Genomic DNA, 21,070 nt, shown 5'->3' with positions numbered 1-21,070 from the left:
CAGCTACAGCTCTTCTGAATGTTATAAAGCAAGATGAAACAGGACAGAGCTTTGAGGCAAAACTTTTGGGGGTATTTATACATTACTCAGCCTTTTTCAACGCCTTATAGGAATCTCAGTCTGAAACAGAGATAAATTTTATGGAAGAAATCTGTTTGCATTAAAGGAAAATGGTCAGAAAACCAGACTAGAAATCCTCGTAAGTAGCTTTTACTTCAGCCACGATGCAGCCAGTGCTGCTTGTAGCACTATTGTCACGCTCTCAAACCCTGCCTGGCACAATAGGAACTGAAGACCACCCAGAGTTTTCATGAGCAAACAGCAACTGCCAATTGCAATCGCTGCTTCCTAGCTGGGTATTCCCGAGGGACTGCCTCTCACACAACCAGGAGGCGAGGAGCTGCACCACGTTACTAACAACGACAGACAGCCCTGGAAAGATACTCCTTTCAGAACATGTTCGGAGTTCATTTGGAATATGCGGAGCCCTTTTTGATCTAGAAATTCTGTAACAGAAAAAATATAATAGGGTGTTTGAAGGCTTCTAGCTTTATGCAGCAATATTTGGGGCTAAAACCAATGGTGTTTGTACAAATGCATGTAACTTCTGCCTCCTCATGAAAATAGCAGACTGGACAAATACACAAAAGGTTAAAAACTGAAAGTGCCACGTTTACACCAAAGTGAGTTGTTGTTTCTTTTTTTTTTTTTTTTTTTTTTTTTATAAACACCTCTACAAATATAAAGTACTTATGGGCATATGAGCAAGCCCCTAAACTCCCATGATTTTCTACTTGTTCCACAGAACCTTAGCATGAACTTGAATCTCATCATTTCTGGGGCGGAAGAAACTTTCACGTTTTATGTATGGGAACCAAGTGGCTGCATAAGAGCAACTAATGTTTCTATGTTTCTAAGTGTTGCTCTAATTTATTAATTCATTATCTGCCCAATAATTACTATTGCTAGTCCAATTTTGCAAACATTTGCAGCCCAATCTAAATGAAAATTCATGGCCAGCCCTTCGGTTACAGTAATTGGGAACAGCACTGGTGAACTCACTGGGGATGAACCCATTGCACTCTTTTGAACACTGGTTCTTGGAAACTAATTGCCATAAAAGCATTTCACATGCAACAACTTTTTCCATATATTATATGTAATTCAAAAGTCTGAATCACCATGAGCAAAAAGTTACACCAGAAATACTTCAATGCTTACACAAGGAAACAGGGATTCCAGCTGTGAATTGACTCAACCGTTTTCATCCTCCTCCTCACATTTATGGATCAACCCAGTTTCCAAAACCCCTACCAAGAAACCGAGGACATCTGAAGTGCTGCAAAAACTCTCAGGGGAAAAAAAAAAAAAAGAGGAGAATTCCCAAACCTGACTTCCAGCTGTTGCATGCCCGGGGTTCCCGCTGGGCTCCTGCTGAGGGCTGGGAGTTCCCCTCCCTGGGCTCAGCACCACTGGTGGTGTTGCAAAGAGGGGCTGAGAGCTCGTCCCAGACACAGCAGCCCCTCCAGAAACCCCCTAAGCACTTTGCAAGGCGGCTCTCCCACACACCTCCCGGCCCTCCTGCTGCCCCGGGGGGTCCCCAGCTGAAGGGGGGATGAAAGCAGCAGCTCCTTTGCTGCAGGGCGAAGGCTGCCTGACTCCGTCCCACACTGCTGCACGCGCCCTGTGTCTGCTCTGTGCAAGCACCAACAGTTCTGCTCCTCTATCTGCTTCTCTCTGCAACTGGTCATATGGGAGAAGCGCTGAGATAGTTACAGAACAAGGGCTCACTTGTACATCACAGACGAGCGCTCGCACATCGGGCAGGAGAAAGAAATTCAGAAAATTCAGCACTCCTTGGAAGAGAAGTCCCAAAGCGGACACAAGGGGAGCGCGCAGCATCAGCCCAGCTTGGCCTTGGTGGAGGTGGGAGTGCAGACGGCTGCAAACAGGGGCACAGGGCAGGACGGTGCTACCTAAGCAGTGCAGCGAGGGACTGCACAAGTCGCATCCTCACCCTCCTCAGCAGTGCACCTGTTCCAGGATATCACGGCAGAAACCAGGCGCCGCGTGGCAGCACATCAAATGGACGCTATTCCATGCATATTTTTAAGAGGTTGAAACTTAACTCGTTTTTCCTGGAAAGCTCATGCAAAATTAACAATCTACAGATCAATAGAGCTAAGACTGGTTAGTTTCAAGGACAATTGCCTGGTAACACTGAATTAAACTTCAGGGCTGTCTGCGCCTTCCCCTGGGAGGAAGGGGAAAAACCATGTGTTTTGGGCTATCTCGAGCCCAACTTGAGCAGCAGGGAGAGGGGACCGTGCCCCAGGGTGGTGTGCCCACAAACAAGCCTGGTACCAGTGGAAGACCAGCTCCCCACACGCATTTCTGTCTGCTCCCCAGGGAAGGAAGTGACACTGCAGGCTGAAGGACCAGGCAGAGAAAGGCCACGGCACCAAGAGCCCGAAATAAGATGTCAGAAATGTCTGTGCCCCATGGGGGAGCCACAAGACCCAGAGCCATTGCTCCTGCATTACACGTGAGGGAGGAAATGAGGATGACTGCAACCACTGGAGCGCTGCAGCTCTTCCCATCACCGCAGCTCCAAGGCCTGAGGCAGAAGGCACGTCGGGCAGCGATCTGGAGTAACAAACATCGCTGGACGCCTCCACACCACTGGGTTAGTGGCGGATGGGATTTGTATGTAGAGTGAGTCCCCGCGTTATCCACCTTGCATAAATACTCGTTTATTCCAGGAGCCCACTAGGAAATGTGCCAAGGATCCAGATTGAATTAAACGAGACAGGGGCCATGGAAACAGGCGTCTTTGGCTCCAACTCAACTGAGGTTGTGCAAATCCTCTGCAGCGTAGGCCATCTAGCAATTTACAGCTAAAACCCCTACAGATGTGCTATAATCCCACATTTTTAATTGTTAGTTAGATTTTCTAACCTTTGTATAAAACAGTAGCATAGTTCCAGTTGTAACACAGAATTTCCTTCAAAAATGAGCTCTTAAAAACATTCCATGGTGCTGCTAGTGTCACAGATAATGTATATATTAGGCTAACATTTACTTATGTTCTTCCAACCCTCCATAAAGCGTCCTTAAAGGACCGTTCAGGTAAAGTATTCAGGTGGCACATAAGCTTAATATCAAAACCACGTGTTTTGGTCTACATTTTCAATTTTTATCATTAGCTGTAATTTTCTCATTTCTAAGACACTACAATATGCTAATGTGATTATTGATTGAGCTCCTAACATCAAGATCTAGCATGTCCACAAAATTAATTCTAATCCACTGGGGGCTTTCTTTGCCCCTACATTTCCATGTAATAGAAACTTCTTTGGCAGGTGCCTCTAAATATCCAGTAATACTTTCACAGAAGTAAACTCCCAAACTTCTGCAGAACATTCACGTATTTGTCACTGTTGAGGAACTTGACACTTACTTCTCTTTATCCTGCTTGGTAGATGTGCAACATGGTATCTTTCAGACTCCTGGTACTAATCCTAATGCCTAGGTTAGGGTTAGGCTAACTGTACCAGTTAGCTGACTGATGGGCAATGCACATTTCCTCACACCACACTCAAATGTCAGTTATCGAGAAAAAACTTTATCACAAATCCCACAAAGCTACAGCCTGGTACTCAAAACAGGTTAATCAATGCAGCAGAGATTTTCTTCCATTCTTTAAGAGAGCATGATGTGTAGACTTTTTTTTTCCTCCCCATCTGCCCTAAGACTCCCATGTTCGTGCAATGGGAAAACGTTGCTCTTTACACCGACTCCAAGGAAGGTCAGGAGAAATACTTAGAAGAAACACTCAAAATTGTTTTTCCAAAGTGATGATTTCCCCAAGAACCCATTCATTTTGCCTATAAAAGAGATTGGGTAAAGTACATAAAATAAAAATAAAAGTCCAATTTATTTTCAAAGTACTTTTAAAATACAAAGGTGACAGTGTATTCCATGAAGGTTTGCTTCCAAAGGGACTGTGTAGTGAGGCAGGAAAAGTGACCAAAAACTGCCTTTATCTATTAATTAGAAAAAGATGCTGAAGAGTGCTTTGGAAGTTAATTTCAAGGATTGTATGTGAAACGTTCAGCAGAGAATGAATGTCTCCATCTCTTATTTACAGTGGTCATTAGCACCATCTCCTCTGCCTCTTTCCTGTTTGAACCATCTGTTCTTTACCCCAGGAAAAAAAAAGAAGGAGGGGAGGTAAACAGAAGTGCAAAATGTGGGAAGTTGGCAGCATGCTGCATCACTGTTTGCCCATATGCTAACTCATTATACTAACATTCATATTTCAGGGCAAGACCGACTAGCTCCGAGTTTCCTCTCCTTGCTGCTGGATGCTGAAGCTGCTACTCGCTGCGCTAGGTTTAAAGGGGGAGGAAGAAATCCTACAGAAGTCGATGAAAGAGGGAAAGAGTGAGTGCGTTTTGTATCACGTCAACTTGTAACGCTGAGCCGAGCCGGCAGCGAGAATTCATAAAAGAAAGGAAAATCCTCTTAATGCTGAGTTCGTGTTTGGGAGTAAAGTGACACCGTGAAATCCAACTCGCTCTCACTTGTCAGGAAAGCATCCCCGATAAAGCAGTGCGTGGGAGCACGTTACCCTGCCTTCACCCACACAGCCACACGCGCTCCAGCAGGGACAGGGAGGTGAGGGGCACGGGGAGCCCCGCTGTAGTTTTGGGGACACTTGTCCTGACCGCACCGCTGCTGTGGGAAGGAAAGGACGGCCAACTTACCCCGGTAACTGTTCCCAGGCTTGTAAAATTCGGGATCGCCCTCCACCCTGAGGCTAAATTCATTGTACCCTTCCCTCCGGGTGCCTTGGGCTCGCAGGATCCGGCTGCAGTATCCCTCGGATTTCGCGGCTTTCTCCAGGGTTTCGTCCGAGAAGCCCTTCGCCACCAAGGGGACCGTCAGCGCCAGCAGCCGCAGGGCCAGGGGCTGCAGCCGGGCTCCCATCCTGGGGGCTCCGCGCAACTTCTGCCCCCGGCTCGGCGCGGCTCGGGCAGTGCCGGCCCCCGGCAGGAGGCTGCGGGCGCGCAGGGACCGGGCTGGGCGGCTGCGGGGAGAGAGGGAGGGGAAGGAGGGGAGGGCAGAGCCGGAGGAGAGAGAAGGGGAGGGGAAGGGAAGGGAAGGGAGGGAGGCGGGGAGGGAGGGGAGGAGGGGATCACAGCCTGATGCTGCCCAGATCCCGGCGCGGGGCTGGCGGCGGGGTGGTGCCCGCCCGCGGGGATGCTGCGGCCGCAGCCGGGCAGAGGGAGGGGAACGGGGCCGGGGATGGTCCCGGCTGCACCCCCCGGCCCTCGCCTGCCTCCCAGCAGGGGCACATCGCGAACGGCGGCGCCTGAAAGGAGCCGGGGAGCAGCCCCGGGGCGCCCGGGCGCACCCGCACGGCAGCACCCCCGGCAGCCACCCGCAGCAAGAGGGCAGCGCCGCTCCCGCTTATCACAGAGCTGTCTAGGCTGGAAGAGACCTCCAAGAGCATCGAGGCCAAGCTCTGAGCTGCAAGGACGCCGAGCGACTTGCCTGGATGCGCAAAAGTTCACAGCAGCAGGGACAAGGGGGAGCCTAGGCCATAGGGTCCCCGCACCCCCGGCACCAAGCTCGGTGCTGTTGTCCAAATACACGAAGTTCTCCATCGAGGGCAGGGGGAGGATGCTGAATAGTTTACTTTAAGAGCTTGCTACTGCAAGCTCCTCTACAGGGTAAGCTTTTATGTTGCATATTTATAAAGAATATAAACCAGCACAGCCTCAAAACACACGCTCAGTGTTAAGAGCTGGATGAGATTTTCAGTTTAGGATGAGATGAGAGAAGGGTTCAACTACAGGAGGAAGGAGGATAAAGGCTCTTTCCAGCACAACTTCCTTTTTCTGCTCCTCTCATCACTTTGATATCACTTTGAAACACCAATCCTGGCTTTCCCATGTAATCTGCCAGGTCGCCTGCCCCCGCTCAACCCTTTCCCTTCACTGTCCCCTCCTGCCCAACCCACAAGTACAAGGGGGGGGTACTTCACCCATCGCCTTCAGAGCAATAATATTGGCTGCTTTTGCTATCCGGGCTCCTCCTTGACAGCTATATTGAGCTCACTTGTTTTATAAGAACTGGGTCTGCTTTAGCCAGGTTCCTCAGTCAACTTCATCAGTTAAAAAAAAAAACAAACCAAGATGCAACTGAAACTGACAAGACAACTAAAACCATACTGGCATTAAGACACCTAACTTGCTTCATTCTTGATCCTTGGCTTCTCATTTCTTTTGCTGAGATTGATTGAAAAGCAATTACCTGACTGAAGCATTCACAGCAGGCACTGCACACATTCATGCACAATCCACCGCTGTTTGGAGCCAGAGTTCTGGGCTCTCACTCAGCTCCTCCAAGGATTTCAAGTCACCTCCACGGCTTTTTTTTTTTTGTTTTCACATAGCATCAAACTAACAGTTAACTAATTCCTCAGCATCTATTAACTCTTCATCTTACAACACATCCTGTATCTGCTACTTTTCTTCCTCCCTGAATTGGTCTGACACATTTCTTCCGGCTTCTTTCTTTTTTGTTTAAAAGCTAATTTTTTGTTTAAAAGTTAAAGCGTTGGAAAGTTTCCTGGAAAGGTACAATACAGCGTCTTGTTAAGAGGGAATGCTTCAACTTAGCAACTGATACAGATAAATTAACTTGCACTGCCTACAGCCATGAAATGAGTAATTTGTTGTCGAGACGTTTTTAGAATATGGGCAATGTCATTAAGCACGGGCATCCTCAGGGTTTTCTATTTGTTCTACTAATTAGTGTGTGTTTGCCTAAAGCATCCAGCATGATGTACCAGTCAAAGACGCACGCAAACTGATGAATCCGACCATCCATGGCAAATTTAACAGAGAAAGCTTCGTATCTTAGAGACTGCAGTGCTGCTTCTCTTTGTGCACTTTCTGGGATGAATAAAAGTTGCTGTTCATGACTGTTAGGCATAACAATCATTACTGGGGTAATATCGCATTTGATGGAGCCGTTATGGTTGGAGAAAGCTCCTTCCCCCACCCCAACAGCAGGCTTTCCTCACAAACAAAAACACAAGAGCTGCCGTCTTCCTTACCTTTTGCTGCTTCTGATAAGAAGCTCATTTTAAAATGAGATTTTAGGGGACTGCACTAATTACTGCAGAACATCCCTGCATCGACTGGAAGATATCGTAGGTGGTGTTTTAAATTTTCCTTCTTCCCCACCTTCTGCTTCTACGCTTTCAAATAGCTATGCGAAGTCTCAGGAAGTATCTGCAAGGCGAGATGTGCAATGTAATAGCTGTCTATGCAACACTTGACTTTAAGGCCCCTAGTACCCAAAGCAAAGGAGCCTCAGGTAAATGTCTACAACGATTAAAAAATGACTGTACCCCTCACAGCAGTCTGCTCAGAGGGCCTCCAAAACCAGCTAATTAAAACCATCAGGGTGACAGGCACCTTAAGTCTCTTGGTCATTGGCTGCTGGATAGCCTTACTGGGCGCTAGGACTCACCTGTACATAGTGATAACAACAGAGGGATAAATCTTTCAAAAGTTGACTGACAAGAACGATGCCTCCTCTTTTACACAAGCGCTGGTAATTATAGTACTCAATTAGGGTATTAGAGACACAGGTTTCAATTCTGTGCTTGGCTTGCTGCTGTTCAAAGCCTCGTGTCTAACCTGTCAGGAAGCCTCTCACCGTGAAGTTGTAAGCCTTCTGAGCAAGTCCCTCATGGAAATGTCAGATTTCTAAATTTGAACCAAAGATCAAACCAATGGCCAGAGAGAAGGGAAAGCGAGTGTACCCTCTCGATTACAGGCATTTCCTGGAGACTGAGATCTGGGGTGCTGCTTCTTCCTCAGAAGACGTTAATTACATTGGGATCAATAGCTGTTTAGGTGCTCAGCTACTGCTGGAAGTTTGCAGTAAGTGCATTCTGAAAGCTGCCACCAAATTAGGACAGGTAGGTTGATGACAGCCCCCCAAAGACCCTTTCCTCTGAGACAGATGTTTGGTTGCTCATTACCATCAGGATGGAGGATGCTGCTGCTCTGGCAAAAGAAGAGTGCATCAGATGACTAGCAAGTAACACTGCAAAACAGCCTGCAGTAAAATCTTCGGTGACTAGGAACGTAAGCAGGGAATTTGAGGATTGCCATTTCAAATGTCCCTATCCCATTTTCAGATCTTTGTCTTAATACAGATCAATTACCCTCATTTGCATTTCCATCTCTTCCCTCTCCAAGAAAAAACGAATGTGGCTGCTGAACAAAATGGAATCTTCCTCTATTAGTTTAGATGGAGGAATATTCATTCCCCTTGCTACTAAAATTCCCCTCTGTTGGCAGCAAGAACAGGGCTTTTCTAATGCTGATTGGTCTGTGCTGTCTTAGAAGCCTGTTTAGAAAGAGATCTGGTGAAATCTGTTATCCTATTAGACAAAGAAAATGGCTTGGGAGACACTTAAGATGATTTCTTACAGCTCTGTGGCACTGTTCTCAACTTCCTTTCTCCTAGGAATCCACAAAGTGAAGAGTAATGACAGCAAATGTTTGCAGAGGGCTGCTCACCATTTATACTACTGTCAGTCAATACAATGCCTCTCCAATATTAAACTTCCCAGTAGCTCAATTACATTTGCCTGTTTAGCCGTGCATGTCAGCAGCATATTTTTACACTGACAATACAATTTCTAATACATTTCATAGAAATATTTGGATCCTGACATGATGAGAATAGCATCATATATATTATTAGAGAAACACTATGATGCTGAGAGAAATGGAGAGAGAAAGAAAAGCACAGTTCAGGCTTCTTTTGGACTTAAATGTGGCAAAAACTGGGGGACAACACGTGTGTTTGAAATTGCACCAAGGCTGCAAAAAAGCTAGAAAAGTCTTGCTAGCACCTTGGTAACACGGGCAGAACAGGATTTAAAACAAAGCTGCTTTTGAATGGACCTTTCAAGATTAAATGTTGACAGAAACTCATCCTCCACACAATGGCTATTTTGGGGAGGTTTGCTACAGCAAGACCCAGGCTTCTTGGAATATTTAAACTCAGGATTCCTTCGCATACCAGACAGTAAATATGTTCTTAAAAATCTCTTCCTTTTTCCCACACAATGAGTCTCAAGAGCTATCTTGGGAATGCCAGAGAACTCCCAAGAGTAAACTAAACAGAGACAGGTTCTGCAAACCCACCACACAGCTTCATTTACTCCTAAGGAAGTTTGCTGCTGCAAACCTGGAGCACCAACAATTTTCAGACTGAGTCTCTTCCAGCTACACCCGACTGCCAACCCCTCACCTATGGCTGCCTTTGGGAGCTCCGTGCTCAGCACCCTCCCCTGCCGCGAGGAGCAGGGAACTTGTCCCCTGGTCTTCATCAGCACGTCAGCCCACCACCACCACCCCACCACCACAGTGTTCAGGGGCTTTTTGGCATGGCCCTGCTTAAAAAAAAGAAAAGAGACTAAGTTTATCTGTGTTCTTTCCAAACTAAGCTACAAAACAACAAACACGCAAAAAATACCACCATATTTTAGTACTTCAGTTGCTCAACACCTGTAGACTGGCTATTGCTTTGACACGTTCACCCTGCATTTTTATTCCTCTGAGGCACACGATAAAGCTCCTGTTTCTGCAGTAGCTGAACTCTCAAAGTTGTAAGGAACTTTCAGTGTTGCTAGGAAAAAAAAAAATCAGGGCAAATATTAATGCAAATTCAACGTTGCATAGATAGAAACTCCTTTTCTGACCAATTCCCAGGCTGCGCATGTTTTCAGAAAGAATATAAAAGACAACTTAGGCACTAAAAGAAAATGATTGGTTTATATCTGGACAAATCATGTAAAAAAACTCTCACCAAGCTCTATGCCTGCCTAACATTTATTTAACCAATCCTCCAGCATTTTTATAGTGATATAGTGATTAAAGCTTCAATCAACTTTCAATTCAACAAACCTTCAATTCAACAAAAGACCAAAACCAAGAATTACATCTTTGTCAAAAACACGCACACACACAACAGGGACAGGGAGAAGAAAAACTTATTTGGGATTTCTGGTATTGATCATGAATAAAGACAGAAGACAACAGAATGAAAAAGAAATAAGGTGATGCCACCAGTTAACTCACTGACACGTTTGCAGGCTGACACTACAATTCAAGCACACCAGTATGTTTGCAAAATAGCATCATCTCCCAAAGCAAGTTTGTAAGAACGACTTCCTGCTGCTTGCCATGAGTTTGTTTTGTCTATTTTCTCCTGCTGGATTCAGTTCTTCCTTTTAAAGAAAATATTTACTGGAACTTGTTGGACTAATGTGTGTTTTTTCATCCGTTATTAGATGGCAGGTTTACTTGAACCTCTGATCACCAGCTGCAGCACCACTGCAGCTTACAGACTGCTGGCACATCCATTACAAAACCTTTTTTCCCTGGAAATCCAAATCAGCGACTTCAATTTGCACTGGGATGAATACTGAATATCTGGAAGTAGACTGAATTCTCAGAGTGGCGGTGTTCATATGGTGCCAGCAACAAAGACGGAGGAGAGCGTGTGGCCACCTTGCGAGGGTGGGACTGAGAGCAGAGACCTGCAATTCAGAATTCATTCCGCCACTCAACAGCTGGGCTGAACCTGGGCTCACCGCATCCCAGGAGCTCAGTTCCCTATCAGGGCAGCAGATTAATTTCTCTGCAAAGCACCAAGATCCACAGACAGAAAGCAAAACTTAACAATGGCTATTTCTATGTATTATTAGTGCGTGAAATGGTTAAAGCTCTACAAGTGTTAGAGCATGGTTTCAAAATAGGTTTTGGTCACCGACAGATTTTTCAGAAAGTTTTCTTGCCCTGTATTTGTGCAATTCATGATTATGTCAAGTATTGCCAGATACTCCTGTGGGTCACTAGGCCTTCAGATGAAGAGCAGATAGTTACTATCCACAAGATCTCTACACAGGGATTTTGCACTTGGGGGTATCAGAAAGAAACAGCAGTTTTTCAACACTGTTTCTTAAACCTCTGACTCATAGTTCAAGTATTAAAGGAGCCTCGGGAAATCTTTCAAAGGTTTACAGAGCTTTTTTTTTTTTTTTTTTTTTTTTTAAACAAAGGACGTTTTGCAGCAATTTAGATAGGAACCTACACTGTCTGACACCAAGTGAGTAAAGAATATGTATATGAAAATTTTTCAAATATGTACATTCATACATATAAAGAAACATCTTAATCATTAACATTTCTTAATTGGTAAATACATAGAAGACCAACTAGGTAAAGGTACTATGCTCTCAATGTGTTTCACTGCATGCTCTGTAGACACCATCATATTTTGATTGTCAGCATGAGGTTAAAATTGCAAGCTGGTAATGCCAAGCAAGGTTTGTGGGAGGAGGAAATACCTTTTGCCAGACCAGCTGGTATACTTGAAGAACATGGACATGCTTTCAAGCATACCAGCCCTTATGCAGGTCTGAAAAAGACAAAAAAAAGAAATCCATATTTCAAAGCTAAATACATGTTCACAACAATTTCTCAGAGTTTAGTTAGCTACCCATTCAGTAGACAGTCTGTGAAGAAGGGAACTGAAAGGTAAGGTAGGTAACTGTGAAGGAAAGCAAACGTGAAAAGGAAGAGGCAAAAAGAAGGAGGGTGATGAGTAGGTAGAAAAAAAAAAAAAACCACCGTTTTATAGCCTACAGTATAAACAGAAGTTAGTGTGGGAAAGAAATACCTAAGCATGCCATAAACCAATGTCTCCACTGAGCTACTGGTTTTTACTGCCCCATAGAGTGCTGCATCTGAGTTTGCAGGCTCAGCTTTGGAAAGCATTTTGCAAGTTTACCTTGATGATAAAAACAGATATCAAAAGACACAGAGATTGTTTCCTGGGGAATGTTGAGAAATGGCAGCTGGGTATTTTGTCCTTTACAGATTGCCCTCAAGAGGTTCACCGGCTGCACTGGGAGAATAGATCACTTTCTTTGAGAAGCAAACCATTAGTAACTACACGCACAATGGTGGTGAGCAATTGACCAACAAATTACTATTTCAGAATCAGTGGCACAGGTCACATCTTTTAGCTGAGCTGTCAATGAAGTCGACCAGTCTCCAGGCTTCCGCTCTGTAAGCCGACAGATCCATTTGCAATACTTCTATGTGAATCACAAGAATTATTAAGAGAAATTTCCAACACTAAACTATGTAAACACGTCCAACCCCACCCTCGAAAAGCCTAGTATCAAACACATTTATGAAACCTATGTCTCCTCCCTTACTCCTTCTCTCAATCACGCCAGCAGTCTGGTAGGGATTTATTGGACTACTAGATATCCTGCCTTCTCCTGCCCAAAGCGAAATATCCCATAACACCAAATTTAGTACCTATCCCCTTTTAACTTATGATTTTTGCCATTTCTGTGCACTACTAGTTACGAAAGTCAAAGCTAGGTCATAAGTGTCCAAAGATATTGGTTTTATATTGACTTTTTTTTTTTTTAAACAAAACATTTCTGCTGTTAGTAATATATATGTATATATCAAACCTATGTTATTTAGTATTGCTATAAACTACTTACGGTATTAACTGCAAGTTAACAAAGGCCTTCTGATTATGTATAGCTTTCCAATAGACATAGGGAAAAGTAACCAAGTTCTCGAGACAACTACAAAAAAAAAGGGAGGCAGTGCTGGCATGGGTGGTTGTTTTTTTTTCTTGGTTCAGTTTTTAGCTGATTAGATCATCTTTTTTAATATATATATATCCCAGTCCAAGTTGTAACATAGTACAGAAAAAGTGAATACAAGTTACTGAAGTTTAGATAATTATGGTAGTTATTTGCATCCATTAGTTCTTTCTTAGACATCAGATGAAGTAGCACATTAGCCACTCCTGAAGTAAGACAGCATCGTAAATAAAGAAATTTGATTACATAGATATCAATCATAAGAGAAAATTTAGACACTGTAGATAGCACTCTGGAATTTGTTTCTTTGGGGACAGACACTGAGTAATTCATTAATTTTTCCACTTATATTGTAGGTACCACCGTAACAAATAGAGCTAACTTGATTTTCATCCTCCTAACCTGGATATATTTTTTTTCAGCTTGGAGAAAGAACACTAGAGAGTCCTAAGCACTACAAGTTGGAATGGCAGAATGCACAATGAAGGCAATAGCGACAGCAAACAACTGGTACTATAGGAAGGAGTTTCATGGAATTGCTTGGGTTAGAAGGGACCTTAAAGATCACCTAGGTGATCCTTGATGCCATGGGCAGGGATGCCATCCACTAGATCAGGCTGCAATCTTCAGAAATGCAAAGATGTAAAATGCAAAGGAAAAGCAGGCTTGATGACTGCAAAGCATAGGTTGGAAAAAGCAAGAGAACACAAATATATCTATGGGCAGTAGCATACCTTCAGAAAAGTTCCAGCTCCCACAAGAACACTCAAAATGGTTAAGCTTTCATACAGGCTATGCACTCAAGAACTTCAGAACACTTGAGGAAATCAGTCTTCATTTATTTGACAGAAAATAATTAATGCCACAGACTGAATAATGCAAAGCCATAAACCTGATGAGCTGTGCCAGGAGAAGGACATATAACTGGTGAGAACTACTTGATCATTAAGTTCAGTCCCCTGCAATTTTAGGCAGCGAGACAATAGATGTTTTTAGTACAGAACAGCTAAAAAATAAATCTATAGCATCCCACAAACATCAGAAGCCAAAAACATTCTCCAATATTATGAAAGACGCTTTAAAACTAGGCTACCATGCAGTTGCTGTTTATCTGACCTAGAGCTTATTTCTTCCCAACCCATTTTTTTCCATTTAATTCATAACAGACCAAATAAATCTGAGAAGCTTCAGCTCATCCCGAGATGAACGTTTCATTTGAAATAGAAGAGTTCAGCTGGAAGGGCCCTACGAAGATCACCATGTCCAAGTGCCTGACCACTTCAGGGCAAACCACAAGTTCAAGCACATTATTGAGGGGGCTATCCAAGTGCCTCCAGAACACTGTGTGTTAATGTTTGATTTCCATTGTGCCCATCTGATCCTCCTTCAGCTGTACCACCACTGTGATAGTTATTCCCCCATCTTTTACAGCTCTTTCCCATCTGCTGCATGCCTCCTTTCACCCTTTCAACATTCAAGCTACTTGTTATCCTTTCTCTCATTCATTCTGATAACACATCTATTAATAAAGGTTTTACTTTACACCACTACTGTGTTTTCAAACCCTCCTGTTCTCATTTCTAGAAAAACAGATTTTATAATAACATCTAAAATGACAAAGTAATTCATGGGTATTCTTGAAGAACATCTATTGACTAAGAGGATCTCCAGCTGATAAACTCTTATGCTGGGAGAGAAAGCAACAGCATACATAAACCACAACACAGTGAAGGATTGTAAAACTGAGCAATGCTTGTGTCAAGTTTATCTTATGTTTCCATAACACAAGAAAAGGAAGCACAGATCTCGCACAGAATTTGTTAAGTACCACACTTCACAGGAACATCATAAAAGAAATGTATGACCTCATTGTAATAGCTGCAGCTAGCACACAGAACAGGTTCAGTCCCTTCAACAAAGTCTTCAAGAACTGTGAACTTCAATGGCCAAAAACAAAGTTAAGGAAAAAAAATAAAATACAGTCATTAAAAACGAAATTGCCCGATTTTTAAACATTACTGGCCAAAAGCAGTAAGTTTGTATCAAAGGGTTCAATAACTTCAGAGAGTAGATAAAATGTGCCAAAAAGAAAGTTCTTACAAGAAGTTCATTTACAGCTTCCAAAGGCCTCTGAGTTATAAAAGTTAGATTTATACCCAGAGTACTGTACGTTATTGTGAAAGCTGGATGCGAAGTAGCACGTGGAGATGAAACAGATTGCCTCAAGTGCTATACAAGAGCATCATAAAATGGCCAAATAACCCAAACTGCAACAGCATAAAGGTTGACTGAGAGGAACAAATTTAAGCCCGAGGGACAAGCCAATTCACTGGGATAGCCGGCAAAATTACTGCCCCCTTTATCGAGTCCTCACTGACCACTTGGAAGGCAGCTCCTGACCTGCCTCAACATACAGCCCAGCAGCTTCATTTTGTTTCAGAAACCATGATGCTGGAGGAGATGCTCCCCTTGGCACTCAGCCCTTCATACAGTGTGAGTGGAGGGGAGAGACGAGGGGAGCGACCTCCCTAGGCACCCCAAAATCATTTATGCCAGCACTTTCAGAAAGCTGCAGGAACCCACAGCAGAAAATAACTGAGGCTTTCTCTGACACAGTGGCAACAATGTCAAACTACTCAAGAGCTGTCCTTGCTCTGTCATCCAAGACAGCAAGAAAACAAGGAAAAGCAGAAAAATAGGTGGCTGCTGAAAGGGTGCTCCCGTCCAGCGCAAGTATTTCATAGCTTTGCTGTTCCCTCTTTACACTGAGGGCATTAAAATCAACTGCCTTCCAAAAGGGCATCTAGTAGCCGAAAGGAAACTTCTCCACTTTTCCTCACCACTCTGCTCATTGTCCTGAAGTCTAGGAAATAACTTGCAAGTTCCATGAATGAAGAAGAAAGCTCTAAATCCTGGGGCCCAACACGCCTAGCTGAGAGCAGGGATGCCTTGGCTTCTTTTCTCCATTCCTATGAACATCTACTTTGCTTCCTCTTACCTTTTTTCAAGTTATCTTCTGAGGCACCTAACTCTCCCAATACGCTATATTCCAATAGCAACCCCGGTGTTTAACACAATACACTGAATTTCCACCCTATGTTGGCTCTTTTGTACATTGACAAAGCTATCCTAAAGAACATGTTAAAAATGAACAGTAAACATTTGCAACTGAATGTGCTCATATGAGGCAATTAAGAGTAACACAGCAGGAATCACCTTCTCTAAATCCAAGGGCAGTGTTCCCTCCCTGAATACACACTATTTCCAAATAACACAATTCCCCTAGGGGCTGGTGCTCCTTTTGCTGTTCTACAAGCAAAGAGGTGTATGATCACGTCCAGCAAGCCAGCTGAAAACCAGTTTCCATCCTGCAGGAAGCCACTGGATACTCTATTTGTTCCAGCTAGGGTCTAAATTAGGATGCGGGCACACACGAGTCCTCAGAAAATAATCTGATTTAGGAACAATCCAGCATTTCACTCTATTTGCTGCTCATTTTTCAAAACAGTGTTTCAATTTACTTTTAATTTCTTTTATATAATGTTAATGGATACACCTCATAAACACCGTATCCTCCCTGATGAACAAATGGAAATGCCCTTTTTTAAGTCAAGGTTTTCTTACTGTAAAGCAATTCCAGAGGAAGATTAGGGTGAGAGGGGTAGTCTATAAAAAACAAGAAATCCACTCTTATATGCAAGGACATGAGATAATTAAATCGTGAAACTGAGCTTACCAGAACAAGGTCAGCAGTTCATAATATTTTGATTTAGATTTTTTTTTTTTTAAGAATAGAAAACTGTTCATGAAAAATGTGTACTGTATGGAAATCACGTTGTACATGAAAATAACATCCAAACATTGACCATCTCTTATCATCCTAACACAGTAGATAGTGCTTCCATAAACATGATATGTTGTAATTGCATTAGCTATGTTTTTATTGATAAGTTACAGAAAAACACATAAACGTAGGTGAGCATGTATGTATAGAGACAAAGGCCTCCATATAAAGTACATATCAGGCTGGAAAAAAAGTGCTTTAATGTACATCAGTCTCTAAATTGCTGTTCAGTTTTAAATCCAGCCTCACCCACAATTTATCTTTTATTCACTGTTTTCACCCTTACTTTCAAAGCAATTTGAATAGGTCAGACCTATTTTATTTCAAGAAAATATTCTTGGATCACAGTTGGTCAAAACCACAACAATATTCTTTCCTGAAGAATTTACTTCGAAATTATGACAAAAATGTTTTCTGTAAGGGTATTGCACAGTAACTTTTGAAAAGCACCACCAGTGGAAAATGCTAATAATTAGTTTATGCCTTATTCATTCAGTAGTGATCTGCAGAGTAGCAAACCATTCTTTTCAGAGAAAAAGCATACAATGTTATTAGTACAATATTTTTTTAAATTTCAGTACGGAAAGAACAGGGTTCTGTTCAGAAACAGATCCACCTGGATATTTTCAGAATAACTGATGAAACACTAAAAATTACAGAGGTTCTGATCAACTTAAACATCTTAGAATTTTAGGCAGAACAAAGTTAATGGAAATCTGACTTAAAGCAGTTATTTTAGGCTGCACTTCAAAGTTTTTAGAATTGTTATGGATCTGATCCCCATTTATGAGTCAAGCAAGCTAATAGTAAAGTAGACTTCATAAAATAACACATGCCCAAATTATTTCAACAAAGGCCTGAAAGTCCTGATCCAATTTAAAAATAAAAAATATTTTAAAATATTGCAGGTTAAATGAGCTGCAGTTCTACAAGGGAGTAAGCACATCCACAAATAAACAATTAGAAAAAGCATGAAAAATGTAGTTTTCACACTGCGGTCTAATTTGTTGTCTTTTAACAGTGCATTTACATATTTTCCACGTCCAATGAGATTTGTTTGATATCCTAACAACTCACTATTATTATCTCCTAATTCTTAACTATACTATTAATGACTTGAAACTTTAATCTAGAAGCTGTGAAGTTTTAGCATGTTGTAATACGGAAGTCTTTATGTTCTTTCACTTAGCAATATACAGCATGTCACTACTCACTTCCATAGTGGACCCCATTTATGAAAGATGAATCACAATACAACTGTTGACAAATGTGTTATTTATAACTGGGATTTAATCACTGGAACAATCCTGTGAAACTTTATAGCAAAGAATGCACAGGGTAGGCCATAAAACTTTTGGCAGTTTTTTTTAAATCATTAAGGTATGTAATGGCAAAGATAGAAGTACCACTGATGGTTTGTCACTAACTAAATCCCTACCAGCTTAGTGCTATGTTATTGCTTTCTACTGCTCAATAAAGGAAAAAGATCGCACTCACCGATTCAAGAATCTAAGTTCCAGACAGACAAGAAAGAGCTTTTCAAAATTATGCAGCACTTGGAAGATAAAATCTTTTTTAGCTTATTCTCAGAAATTGTTTGAAATCTGAAAGCATTTGAAAGATTTTTGTAAATTTGTACACAAAAGCGATGACACCAAATGTGATTTCAAACAGCAACTATGGAAACAGCATATTTTGAAAAAATGTCAATAACCCAATTTCATCAAAATTGTTGAGAAAATAACTTTATGTAATGACATAAGATACCTCCTTTACTGTGAAGTGTTTTATTTTTTTTAGTACTTTGACATTTCATCAAAGGACAAGGCTCCTATGGCTCCATAAACGTAATGTAGCCATAACCAATCCCCAGCAGAGCACAAAGATGCAGAGTTTAAAAAAAAATTATCTCTGAAGCAAAACCTAACCTACCTCCTGTAAAAGGCTCTCTGTTGGGAGAAAGTTTGGGCATTCAAAACACTTTCTGGCTTTGCTTTCCAGAAATTGTTCTACCTTTCTCATATTTGAGATGAGGCATCAGAGCCAGGCCTACTGTGCCAATTCAACAGCTTCATTTGAGTTTTGCTAAACATACTAGGAAATAAAGAGAGATTCATGAAAGGACTTGTGATTTATTTGATTAGGTCTGTTTTACCCTAATTGGAAGTACAGTAACACTCCTACCATCTTATGTATTCTCCTACTGTAACAAGAAAGCTGGCTTTTAAAAAGACATTGCATTATTGAAGCAGAAATATACTGTGCACTGGGTAATTCTGAATCATATTTGATGAGGAGTGACAGTTTTGAAACATAATTATGGATCAGAGAGAAAAAACCCTCCTGCAATGAAATGGTTCATGAGGCATTTTGTAAAGCCAGTTATCTTGCATCACAGGGGACAGACAGAGACAACTGGTCAGTTAGAAACGCTTTTCCGTAGGAAAATTAACCATAAAATTATAGCCTGGACTGGAAACTCTTAATAGTATTCCTTTGCTGTACTGATTGCAAGAATTTATGACCAAATGCAAGTCCTTGCAATTTAGTTAATGTATGCAAGGTACGGAGGCACATACAAAACATCTATAAAGCAGGATGCTCAATTACTGCTATTGAACCATAGTGAGGAAAATATAAATATAACTAGACTTCCACAGAATAAAAAAACAACAGAAATTAACTTCCCAAATTCTAGAGAAGTAGTTGATTGAAAAAAACTAACTGTAAGCTCATGGTAAGTAGCCAGCATCTGTGCACCTGGAGTTTGTTGCTGTAAGTAGTATGAATTGGCGTTTAAAAAACCTTTTAAGACTCCTTTAAAAAAGAATTACAGCTATCCAAAGCTTAATTATAGGTGCTACTTAAGGAGGTAGAACCTGAAAAATAGGAAAGTAAATTCTTATAAGGACTGTCCAAGGTGACATACTTGTGGAAGATAACGGGATAAGAATCGAGTGCCTAAAGCTGCAAATACATCAGTAGGATCTCCTGAGAGAATTAAGAACTTAGCTGCTTTTGCTTCTGTTGGTGGTGGTGTGTTTTTTTTGTTGTTGTTGTTGTTTTTAAATCTCACTTTCCAGTGTTTGGTTTCACCTGAGACAGATGCTAAATTCTGCATGCTTATACTCACGAAGCCTTAAAACTGTTATGAAAAGAACAAAATTTCACATTCCTTTGGTAAAGATATTGGTGATTATTATAGCAAGTGCAGGACAGAAGAGGAGCTGCTCACTAGTGTCTAAGTGTTCATTTAATTACCAAGAAATTGGTAAATTTAGCATTTAGTAGTAGTGTGTTTTTTTTTTATTTTTGTTTCTGTCATTTGCAATCTCTCCCAAAAGACAGAAACGTTTCACATGCTATTTACCAACACATAACAGGCTAATTAACAAAGGGTGGTGCTCCTGCAGTTGCAAAGCAATCATTCAAAAATTCAAAACTATCAGAAAATATTCTTTTAAAGTCTTATGTGTGATTTCTGAACAAAGTTGGTAATACAGAGGTCGAGATATTTATAACTGATCTGCGAAGGCTTTACCACGGCCAAATAAAACGAATGTCTAGATTGAACAAAGAAGACACCAACAGCAAGATGATTAAAACCAAAGAAATAGTGAGTCCTGGAACTAAACATTCAGGGCTATTTGCAGTATGTGCATGTTTCTGATGACCTCTTTGGTCAACCAGCTACGAAATGAAGGAAAACACTGTTATAACTGAAAAATAGCTTGCTTGGAGATAGAAGCCTCAGGAAAGCATGAGGCTTCTAGGGCTTTTCCGTAAATGTTTCATTTGTTTGACTATGAGGCCTATCGGGCAACGCAAGCAAGGTAGAAGACCACTGCAGGCATTTAACTTATCCCCACAAAAACAGTGAATGTCTATAAAGCTAAATGAACGTGGTGTTATTTTAAGGAACTTTATATGGAATCAGAGCTATCTAGGTTGGAAAAGACCTTCTGGATCATCAAGTCCAAGCATCAACCCGACCTACCGAGTCCCATCATTGAACCATGTCCCTCAGCGCCACAAGGAGCGCCAGGAGTCCGAGTTTGTGAAGAACTGGAAGCTGAGGAATGAACTGAGAAAGCATTTACACAGCAGATATAAGCCCCCTTTCTCCACTTTAAATGTCAGATGTCCTGCTGCTCTGCGTAAAGTTTCCTGTTTATTGGTTGCTCCTTGCTTTCTAGAAGAACACTTGAAACCTTTGACTTGCAAAGTGATAAGCATCTATATTCACAATTTTTTGAGCTCCAAAAGATAGCACATGCTACATGTTCCCAATGCTAAGGAAAATCGTTTTCTTCAGAAAAGACAACAGCTAAAGGGCAGAGAACAACTATGACTCAGAGCTGGTGGAGAAAGAAACCAGTCTCCAAACCACCACTCCCTACATTTTATCTGCATTCCTCTGATTTTTATGCAACTGATTGCAATACATAGACTGACATTAATAAAAATATAAAAAGACATGTAGACTGTGTTAA

The 21,070-nt window shown here is 41.9% G+C and overlaps 1 protein-coding gene across 6 annotated transcripts in view; it reads right to left on the bottom strand.

Moving 5' to 3' along the window:
- Window positions 1–21,070, bottom strand: part of SPON1 (spondin 1) — a 427,336-nt gene that overhangs the window by 175,519 nt on the left and 230,747 nt on the right. Inside the window, exon 1 of one of the 6 annotated variants that reach the window (XM_038179869.2) lies at window positions 4,770–5,132. The exons of the other annotated variants lie outside the window; for them this stretch is intronic. Coding sequence (XP_038035797.1) covers window positions 4,770–4,992 — 223 coding nt within the window. The 5' untranslated portion in view covers window positions 4,993–5,132. Of the gene's footprint in view, window positions 1–4,769; window positions 5,133–21,070 lie in introns of those variants that run through there. 6 annotated transcript variants of the gene reach the window in all.

The sequence above is a fragment of the Anas platyrhynchos genome, chromosome 5 (assembly GCF_047663525.1).
Source record: "Anas platyrhynchos isolate ZD024472 breed Pekin duck chromosome 5, IASCAAS_PekinDuck_T2T, whole genome shotgun sequence".
Taxonomy (NCBI): domain Eukaryota; kingdom Metazoa; phylum Chordata; class Aves; order Anseriformes; family Anatidae; genus Anas; species Anas platyrhynchos.
Note: the sequence above shows the minus strand (reverse complement) of the source record. Positions and strands in the feature narration are given on the sequence as shown.